Genomic DNA, 10949 nt, shown 5'->3' with positions numbered 1-10949 from the left:
TGTTTTTTGAGTTGACTGTTTTACTGCACAACATATACGCGTGTGTGTGTGTGTGTGTGTGTATGTATACATACATAAATTATATATATACATACTCAAAATAACTCAAGAAGAAAGGCTGGATATGGACAATAAGTAAAGAGGAAACCACACGTCGTTTTTCATAGCTTAAATATAAAATGTTAATTTCATAGTTTTTTGCTATAATGTAGCCGAATGATGTAGCAGATGTTACATTAAGATATAAAATTCAATTCAATTCAAAGTTCATTTTAAGCGTGTTACATTCGCGCTCATAACGGCATCATCAAGCGTGGTCGCACAGTAATGACGACACACAACCAGGAAGCACAAGCGGGAGGCTGGGAAACGTTTGGAGAACGCGGTTAATTTAGCATTCAGTCACGAATTATTTAGGTACGTTGAACTAAGTTGTAGCTGTAGCTTTTTTTTTTTTTAGAATAACTCGAATTTCAGTCTTTCTTACGTTAGAATACATTTAGCTATAGTGTAACATTTGAAGCTACTCACATTAAAGGCACAGCGTGTTCTGGTAGCTCTTAGAAAATTAAACTTAAGCTTTGGAATCTTTTAAAGACGGGAAAACCGAATATAACTTTCGGTTTTGTGCTATCGTAATAGGACTGGGGTTATGTCTCTGAACAAGTCCATGCATCCCAGAAACCGCTACAAAGACAAACCACCAGACTTTGCCTACTTGGCTTCCAAATATCCAGAATTCCAACAGCATGTCAACACCAGTCTGAGTGGACGAGCCGTGTAAGTACTACAAAATATATTATTCATCCACCAATTTCCCTCGCAGCATTGTTTGATGTATTGAAACAGGCATTAGTAGTGCAGTCTCTAACCACTATTAGCCCTCTAAACACGTTAATGCTACCACTTGTGGACAGTGTAGAGACAATTTGCTCTTTTCCATATTATTCAAATGAGTGTGAGCCTCTGTGCATCATATTGGTGTCAAGTCGTCTGCCTGTGCTTGTCGATCGTCATTGTGGAATATGTAGTGTGCTTTAAATGTATTGGCATGGCACACAACATGGTTTCATTGCACGCCATGCACATTGTTGTTTACTTTTACGTTTGTCACACTCTATGTGGAGTTTGCATGATGTACCTGTACCTGCCTAGATCATATACAAAGCATGTACTGTATGATCATTAATTGGCAGGCTCAAAGAAAATGGAATTTAAATAAACAATTTTGCCATCATCCACAATCCGTATGTGAGACATGAACACACGTCTTCCACTTCTACCTAACAACTTTCATTCATTTTCATTCATTCATTCATTTTTTACCGCTTATCCTCACGAGGGGCGCTGGAGCCTATCCCAGCTGTCTTTGGGCGTGAGGCGGGGTACACCCTGGACTGGTGGCCAGCCAATCACAGTGCACATATAGACAAACAACCATTCACACTCACATTCATACCTATGGACAATTTGGAGTCACCAATTAACCTAGCATGTTTTTGAAATGTGGGAGGAAACAGGAGTACTGGGATAGGAGAAAACCCATGCATGCAGGGGGAAACATGCAAACTCTGAGGATGGAATTGAACCCTGGTCTCCTAGCTGTGAGGTCTGCGCTCTAACCACTCGACGGCCGTGCAGCCAACTAACAATTTTGTCATTTTCATTTACACTCTGACTGCGTAATAACAGGCGCATTCGTGATAATGCAATACTTGCCAGATTTTGGTCTATTTTGGTTTGTTTATATGTGCCCTGCCATTGGGTGGTGACCAATCAGTTGTGTTGTGTGTGTCCAAACGTTTGCCCTGTACTGTATACATATTGGTAACAGTCAATGCTCAACACTGGTCCATCACTTTTAAGACATTTTTGTGACACAAACAACTATAACAGTTGCTATAGTTACAATGACCAGCATGACTGGTCATAAATGTGGTATAAATGTGTTTGCCAGTTTTGTAATTCCCTTAGTCATCCATTAGAGTAGACCTATTGTCTTTGTTTATGGTAAAACAAGATATTGACACACATCAGCTTTGACTTGTGGAAAGCACTAATCAACATGTCTGCCACTTTTCTGCTATGTTGCGAACCAAACCATTCAGCTCAGACCTAACCCGGGGGTCGGCTAATGTTAGTAAGTATTTAGGTTCCTCGACAATATTCAACAGTAAAAGATACTGTAAAATAGGACATCCTCAAGCTTCAATTTTCTGCCAGTAAAATTTAGTTTCTTACAAAAAGGGATGACCGAGATTTGGAAATCTCGGTCAGCAGGCTGTCATTCCATCAGTGGAGGGAAGGGATTAGGTTTTTTGTGGGTGCTTGCAGTTAGTCTACTGGGTTTTTAAGTCAAGAAGCAGCAAGTACGGGGATCACAGTAATTTTGGTTTGGGGGTGGGAACTCTTTTTGGGGAACGGGGGGGATAAGCCTCCTGTCATTTTGTGCTAAGGACTGATAGCAGACTGTGTGATAAGCTTAGGATGGAGAAATTGATTTGAGTTGTTTGGGGTGGGTAATGAGTTATGTAGCAGAAGGCAATGATGACAATTAAGAATGCAACATTAAATTTACATATTTTTGTTTGGGGGGGGGAGTGCTGGGTGGTGATTATATGTGAAAAGATTTCCATGTTTTCCAATTCCCAAAGTAGGGATAAGGGATTGAGTGGTTGCCTAGCAATTGGAAAAATTGTTTGTATGAATTGGAGTAGGTATGAGGTAGTTTAGTAGTATTTAGTGTGCAATACCTCACATGCTAAATTATGTATGTATATTCCCACACATATATATTCAGTATATATAATATATAGTAGACAGTGAAATAATAACCATCAGTCATTGTCAAATTAGCTTGCATTTTGCATTTTTAGACAGTGTTTGTTTCTAAAAATGTGCAGTGTCATACGCAGATATACTTACAAGGTCATCCCTTCAAATAAAGTTTGGTAACAAGACATTGTCCAATGTCATATTCTCTCAGCCACAACCAGTAAGAACGCCGCCGTGCACCCACGTGGCAGCATAGACGTAAACTACGGGCACGCTCACGCTCCGTCTGGCGTCGGCCATTGCTCCAACGTGGCCGGATTTGCGTGCTCTCCCATCTTCTGTTCAGTAGGTGGGGTTGCCATGGAGACATACAGCGCTGCACTTGCTTTTCAGTGCACAAGCACACACATATACACCCCAGGGCTAAAAATAGAGGTTGGTCTGAGCAGGCCCGCTCCTTGAATATTGATCTTTTTGTGATGAAGTCACTGAGGAAGAAGCAAAGATGGAGACTGTGAGACTGTGGTTTTTCTTCTTTTTATTCTAGTCGGGTTTATTACATGTAGCAATAATAATAACAGCGCCATCATTTGACAAATTCAAGCTCAATCACAAAAAGGTGTGGTGTTCGATGTCCTGAAATGCAAATTGGTTACAAAATACTGTGTAGTGGAAGTTGTAATGGTGATGTTCATAATTATGAATGCACCTTGACTGTGAATGGTGACGTTGCTGATGGGTGATAGATCTCAGCAGTAAAGTTCAAAAGAACATCAGACTGTGTGTTTCTTTACTACAAATAAGGATATATGAATAGTATTCAAGAGAAGTGAGCTAGTGTACTATAAGAGGATGACTAACAATGAAAACGATGGTTACATTTTTCCTTGTTTGGGGCGGCTTTGTATTTTGTTTGTTTTAATGTCCTTGTATTCCATTCAGAACCGCTTGTGTTGAGCTCTGAGGGTGCCAGACGCCGCCAGCACTGGGATGTGTCTAATTACATCTGCCAAGGTGCAAAAGCACTCAGCAAAGCTTTAATTATTCGCATTTACGCCCCCACTCCCTCTGTCTGCTGCAGCCGTGACAGCTGCAATGGTTCAGCATGCTGTAGGAGACATTGTTAGGGGCTGAGAATTGACAATAAAAATGGAAGGGAGGTCTTAATTACAGTGAAAATTTGAATTTCATTGTCTTTATCAGCGGACGGATTATTAATGAGTTGCTTATCTATGGTGTGTGGTATGGTGCAGGGAGTGCACAAGGTTGGATGGTTAATTAGGTGCAGTTACAGAGCAAGTCTGGTAAATTAGTGCAGTTGACACAGTAGGATTGTCATTGTCGTGCGCAGACATCTTTAAATAGTTGGGATCATTTTCTTGCAACCCTGCAAATGAGACATATTTGAGATCACACATAAGGTGGTCTTACTAGATTTGCCATCAGTGAAATATTTATGTTAAATATGCTTAAAAAGTGATTCCATGGAGCAATACTAAAATAGATCCTCAAGGCAGAGTACCTCATTTGAATAGATAAATAGAATTGACTTTGAAACTTGCACTTAATTTATTATGGGCCCTCTTGTGTAACTTTCAGAGTAAATTTCAAAGAGCCGGAAGCTGTGAGAGCTTTGACATGCACCCTGCTCAAGGAGGACTTTGGTTTGACCATTGAGATTCCTCTGGAGCGCCTCATCCCCACCGTGCCTCTTCGCCTCAACTACATCCACTGGGTGGAGGATCTCATCGATGGCCAGAAGCAACCACGCAGAGGCATTGACATCGGTACCGCCACGTTCTGATATTTGGGTCACATTTAATTCATGTTATATTGAATTGCTAATAGTGACTTTAAATATATTTTTCCCCCTGCAGGCACTGGTGCATCCTGTATCTACCCCTTGCTGGGAGCCACAATGAACGGCTGGTTCTTCCTTGCCACTGAGGTGGATGATATCTGCTTTGACTACGCTACCAGAAACGTGGAGCAGAACCATTTGTCTGACCTCGTTAAAGGTGAGTGTGCACTGCTGTCGCCGCTGTGTCTATTTGTGTCACTAATCTACCTGCACAGTGTGTGTGGCTGTTTCTGCTCAGTGTGGGTCGGTTGCTTGGCACACTGGTCAGATGGTGGCGTTACTGTGAATGCACGATACTCAGCTGATACCCTCATACTTTACACGATGGTGGTGTTACTGTGAATGCACGATACTCAGCTGATACCTTCATGCTTTACACTTTTGTTATTCTGCTCACCTCAGTGGTCAAAGTTCCCCAGAAGACTCTGCTGATGGACGCCTTGAAAGAAGAGACCGAGATTGTGTACGACTTCTGCATGTGCAACCCTCCTTTTTTTGCCAACCAGCTCGAAGCCAAGGTGATCTTCTCCCCCCCCCCCCCCCCTCCCCCCCAACCGGTTCACCAGCGGAGGGTTGAACTTTTCGAATGAAATCATTTGATTGGTCGAGTTTGAATATAACGCCGCCTTAAACAGTATTTGTTTACACATCCAGTAACAGACATTTAATAGGATTTGATCTTAAGCTCTGTCTGTCTTGTTGCTCACTGCAGGGGGTCAATTCAAGGAATGCACGGCGGCCTCCTCCCAGCTCTGTGAACACGGGCGGGGTGACGGAAATCATGGCGGAGGGTGGCGAACTGGAGTTTGTTAAGAGGATCATTCATGACAGTCTGCAGCTGAAGAAACGCTTGCGGTGAGGAACAAAAGAAAGCGTCACCTTCTAAATTTCACATTTTTTTTGAAAGGTGCGGGTATGTGCTGCATGAAGGCAAATTACAGATAAGAGTGGTAAAAATGTGTTAAATGGACGGTTACATTTTGGAGAGGTTGAAATTGCTCCTGAGAGCTCCACTGTAGAGGAGACTCCAAAGTGGGAAATGGGCATGCCCATTGATGGAGCTGTCACTTATAGTGGCTTTAATGATTTTGGCACATAATCACCCAACGCTGAAACTGGGAGCCCACGGGGAACAGCTGTGTTTGGGTGGGAGGGAAAGACTCCAACCGGCGCCACTTCACCACACCCCCCTCTTTGTCACAGTGCTGTCACCAGGGTAGCAGAGGGTGAGGGAGCTTCAGCATTCAACTATTAAAACAAATACGACATGCCACACACGTGTGTGTGTGTGTGTCAGTGACTATGATGCCTGTTAACAGGCAAGATGGAGCGTAAAACCGAACCTTTCATTTTGAGGTTTTTGGCGTTCAGGCTAAGCCAAGCGCAGCCGGCTGTCACTCCCAAAAAGCATGTTGGGACAAAAAGAGCCAGCAGGTGTCCATGGCAACACTGTCGGCTTCACCAATTGGCCCTTTGAGACTCAACACCCTCACCACCCCGCCCCCATTTTTTCAATACAACATGTGCGAAAGCGCACTTTAGAAGAAGATAATCATCTCAATTTATGGGCTCTTCTCTGGTTAGAAAAAAAAGTCACATTGCTGCACTTCAAAAAACTGGGCATGTAAATCATCAACATCTTTTTGCAGCTGCACACTCAAAATGTTGCACATCTGGCACTATCAATGCTGTTTAATATTTCATTGTGTCACCTGATGCATGCATCTGTACACTCAGACACACCCAGCTCAGCATTTTCATAGCAAATGGGTGTTATGACCTCTATTTTTTTATATTGTATGTTGTATTGATGCTGCTGATTAAAAGGGACATCACATGTAGTTCCACAGTAGTCCAATGATGGCTCACTGTCATTTATTATTAGAACTGACATGTATTCACAGCCATTTCACAATTCTTATGTAGGAAAACCACTTTCTGTGTTTGATTTTTATGAAGTATGGAAAATAGAAAATCCATTATGAAAAACTTTATATTTCTAAAATTTCTAACTTTATATTTCAGAGCTGTTGTCTGAATGTCTTGCTTTGCCTAAAACACAAAGATAGTAGATCTGCTTTCATGTAAGACTAAGGAAATTGAAAAGAAAATCACATTTTAGAGGCTAAAATCAGAGGATATTTACATTTGCGATGAATCGAAAACCAAAATAGTTGTTGATTCATTGGATAATCGATTACTAATTGCTTCATCGAGCATGTTTAGTTAAAAAACAACAATCCTGTGTTTTACTTCTGTGGACGGGTCTTTCTGCAGGTGGTACAGTTGCATGCTGGGGAAGAAATGTAGCCTGGCACCACTGAAAGAAGAGCTGAGGAAGCAAGGGGTGAGTCGTCCATCCAATGCAAATGTTTTCATTGGGGCATCTTTGCACCAGCACCAGTAGCTAAATAGTATGACTATGACTGTACATGTTAAAAACAACCATGATAGCGCCTTCTACTGTTGATGTTACACAAACCAAAATGTGCAAATACTTGTGTCTTAACGTGTCAGTCGAGCTTTGTCACAAGCGAGCCGCGAATGAGCTGATTTCTGCTTGCGGTGCATGACCGACTCTCTAAACAGCCGTGAGTGACATTAGCCGGAACTAATAGCCCCACTCATGACTCCTGAAAGCATAAGCCTTGTAGTCCCGTGCCAGTCACCTCGCTCACATGCTAGAAAGATGAAGACACCCTAGTCCTGTGGTACCCTCCATCTTCACCCTCATGAGGTTTCCGTCAGCTTTGGTAAGCGTCCAGGGAGGAAGGAGACTTGTATCTAAATATGCTAAGTCTTTAATCACTTCTTAGTGCCTTTTTGAGTGTCTTCATGTCACCTCGTGTGTTATTCCACAGCAAATGTTCTCTGACCTTTTTGCCCACTTGGTGGAAATGTCACTTTAGTGACGCTGAAGCGGTTTTGTCAGGCTGCAAAGTGCTCCATTCGCACATGTGTTGCTTCGTCAAATCAAAACTCCACACTTGCTACTTCTCACCCACCGTTAAGAAGCGTAGAACTCACTGACCCGGATGGGCGGATGTCATCAAGCAGTGGTTGACAAAAGAAAGTCTGTTATGATAATAAGTAGATGACTTGGTGGGGGTCAGGGGGGTGTTTCTTCAAGGTCGGCAGCTATGTTGGGTGTAAAAAATGACATTGTAGCATTGATGTAGAGCTAGCATGATAGTGGTGACAGCTTTGTCTGTTTCCAGGTACCCAAAGTGACGCACACAGAGTTCTGCCAGGGACGCACCATGCGGTGGGCGCTGGCCTGGAGCTTCTACGATGATGTCATCGTTCCCGTAAGTCCTCGCAGGCCCGGAATGGGTCACTTGAGTGCTCGGGCCGGTCTCCCCCTGCTGGTTGGGATGTTCTCCAAAATCCCAAATCAATCTCGTCTGTAACACACCTCCTTCGACTGCGCCTTTCAGTCCTCCATCACACGCTCTTATTCCTCCTCCAGGGAGAGCTTTATGAGCTTTTAGTTTTGCAGTAGCCTGGCAACAGTTGCTAGGGCGAGAAATGTGCACGCACACTGGCTTTTGTCTTGAGTGGACAGTGAATGTTGGGGATCTAACAGTAAACAGCATCAGGAATGATGGGGGTGTCGCCAAAAAGAAACCATCGGAGGTGAGTGTGGGGGGAGTGGTGGTGTTTTTGTGGTTTCTTCCACTACGCTATTTTATTTTGGCCTTTCTAGCTAGCAGAAAAGCAGTTGAGCAGAATGATTGGCCTACATTCTTCCTGTGACGACACCCCCCCACCCCCCCGACACATTCACACGTATGTTTACTTGACAGAGGCTGCTGCATGCAGAATGCCATACCATGGTTGACTAATTCTGCCCACTTGCGTGTCTTCCTATGGATGTCAGCCATACGTGTCTATACGTGTGTGTGTGTGTGTGTGCACGTGGCAGGCTCATTAATATTCCATGTAGTCTTAAAGGTATGTGTAGCCAATGCAACCGTGACCTACTTAACCCCTTTAGTACCATTCGGGCCAGTGGACACTTAGCCATTTATCTATCCTTTAATAACTATAAACCATATAAACCATACATCTATGTATTTCTTATGGCCACGCATGACATTGTAACTCTACATGCACACATGGACATCTGAGCCCCGAGGCCGAACATTGCTGCCTCTGTGTGTGTGTGTTATGGCCAAGATGGTCTATTGTGTTGCATATAGACAGTAGGTTTATTAACGTCATAGAAAAGCAGCAAACTGCTTGCATTGGCAGCATATTTTATATAAATGTCAAGGTTGCCTTTGACAAACAGGTTTTGCTTGACAGATTTGATTGATTTTTATGTTTATAATGACATGGGCAGCTTTGAGGATGTGTGTGTGTGTGTGTGTGTGCGTGTGTGGGTGTGTGGAAGGGGTTGAAGACAGGTGAAAGAAGCACATTAACATAAAGATAAGGCACCATCCATCACAAAGCCCCTAATTAAACATGTCAGCGGTGTGTACATGTACTGTATGTCTCCAGGGAACATCATTGACCTGAAACCAACAGCATCAAATGATGTTCAGAAAAAAAGAACCAGATCAGTAATTCCGGCTTTGATTGACACGGTCTGAGAGGTTTCCATTGATTACTTTTGTAGTTTACAGTTTACAGTGGTGTACCATTGCATTTAGTCATAGTGAAACATGCTCAATTCTAAAAGACTCAGAGTGGCATAGAGGAAATAAATACTGCTGACTTTATTCCATCTCCCCGCCTCGCACAACAGTGGCGACCTGTGAAGGTCACCGCCTGCTCCTTCACACTGCCGGTTGCAGGTCAGTCAGCCATGCCGTCTGCTCCATCACTGCAGACCCTCCTGGCCTCCTTCCCCACCCTCCTGCCGGCCGACAGAGCTTCCCGAGTGACATGTAACACCCACTCTGTGGCCACGCAGGGCTGGCTTTCATGAACACAAGCGCCATTACAGCTTTGACATGAGAGGGCATTAGAAGGAGCAGCTCGTCCCTGCACATCCAGAGGGGTGACCGTGTGGTTGGAGCGCCCTCTTGTGTCCATGATGGATATAGCCCTCCATCCTATTCTAATTGCTTTGTGTGGTTAGTTGGTTCAATGCTATATTGGATGAAAACTAAGGCATTTTCACTGAAAGCCAGGGAGTACGAAAATGGAGGTTTGGCTGTATAATAACAACAACAAAAAAAACATTTCTTGATGATCTAAAGTGAAGAATGTATTCATGCTTTCTCTTCTTTGTTGGTTTCTCCTTGGGTTTAGTCGCCCCCCAGTAAGAAGCGCAAGCTGGAGAAAGCACGGAAGCCTCTGTCCTTCACACTCCCAAAGGTGGCTCTTAAAGAGCTCCAGGTCAAGGCCCGTGCTTTGGGCTGCACTGGATGCTATCCTGCGGACGCCATCGCAGCCCTGCTTGAGAAGACGCTCACTGAGCTTCGGGTGAGTTAGTTGTGGAGATGACTTAGTCCAGGAATTGACTATATAGAAACTTGATTGCTATGCACTTGTTTATCGGACGTGTAGGTGCTACACAAACGTGTTCCTTGCCAAGAGCAGGAGCAGAGCCTCCTCCTAACGGCTGTGGAGAACACTTGGATCCACGGACGTCAGAAGCGACGCGAGCAAACTCGACAATTACGAGAGCTGCCCAGAGCACCTCAATGTGCCGCCGCCGCAGCAGCGGCTGCTAACTCCACGTTGCCGCTTAGCCAAAACAAGCAGGAGGATCCCTCACAGGAGTCAGCTGACCAGCGGCCACCTGCAGAGCGTATTGGTAATGGATCCCCTCCAGCTGAAACACACACCACAGGTGGAGCAGAAAAGGAGCTGGTGGAAAAGATTGCAGGTGAGCACAAGGAAATGGAGTCTGGGGCATGCCCTGCAAAAACACGCGAGCCCCCGTTAAAACCATCAGGCAGTCCGGGGTCGGTGGAACACTTCCTGTTCAAGTGTCTGCTCAATGTGTTGAATGAGGACAGCGATGCAGTGGTCGAGATGCACTGGGTAGAGGGTCACAATAAAGACCTGATGAACCAGCTGTGCACGTTCCTAAGGAACACTCTTTTAAAGTCTGTTGCAAATTCCTAATCAGTCATGGTGATTTTTATACCGTATTTGCCACCATACTCTGACCACACATTTATTCAAACTTTGCAGCAATCACAATTACACTTATACTTTATGCTTTAAAATTGCCAAAACATTTGGAATAAATTTGTTTTTATGAAATTGTATGGCGTTTTTCTGTAATAGTTTGCTTGTGATAAACAGGATTTCATAATGTACAATTTTCACGACCTAATTAATAGTGGACTGT

General features: G+C 43.8%; 1 protein-coding gene across 1 annotated transcript; it reads left to right on the top strand.

Moving 5' to 3' along the window:
* The first annotated feature begins 299 nt into the window (after positions 1-299).
* On the top strand, positions 300-10861 carry mettl16 (methyltransferase 16, N6-methyladenosine). The gene is made up of 10 exons (XM_058079932.1): positions 300-417; positions 643-780; positions 4375-4562; positions 4653-4793; positions 5039-5154; positions 5349-5491; positions 6914-6983; positions 7855-7944; positions 9899-10072; positions 10157-10861. The coding sequence occupies exons 2-10, from the start codon at positions 653-655 to the stop codon at positions 10718-10720; spliced, it is 1614 nt and encodes a 537-aa protein (XP_057935915.1). The 5' UTR covers positions 300-417; positions 643-652; the 3' UTR covers positions 10721-10861.
* The last annotated feature ends 88 nt before the right edge of the window (positions 10862-10949 follow it).

The sequence above is a fragment of the Doryrhamphus excisus genome, chromosome 8, assembly GCF_030265055.1.
Source record: "Doryrhamphus excisus isolate RoL2022-K1 chromosome 8, RoL_Dexc_1.0, whole genome shotgun sequence".
Lineage (NCBI taxonomy): Eukaryota > Metazoa > Chordata > Actinopteri > Syngnathiformes > Syngnathidae > Doryrhamphus > Doryrhamphus excisus.
This window is presented reverse-complemented; position numbering and strand designations above follow the sequence as displayed.

What these genes read in the sequence shown, in the direction of transcription:
- mettl16 (XM_058079932.1), top strand. Translation starts at nt 653, where the DNA reads ATGTCTCTGAACAAGTCCATGCATCCCAGAAACCGCTACAAAGACAAA. An exon ending in CCAACCAGCTCGAAGCCAAG is followed by an intron (nt 5,155 to 5,348) that starts GTGATCTTCTCC and finishes TGCTCACTGCAG; the next exon opens with GGGGTCAATTCAAGGAATGC. An exon ending in AAGAGCTGAGGAAGCAAGGG is followed by an intron (nt 6,984 to 7,854) that starts GTGAGTCGTCCA and finishes GTCTGTTTCCAG; the next exon opens with GTACCCAAAGTGACGCACAC.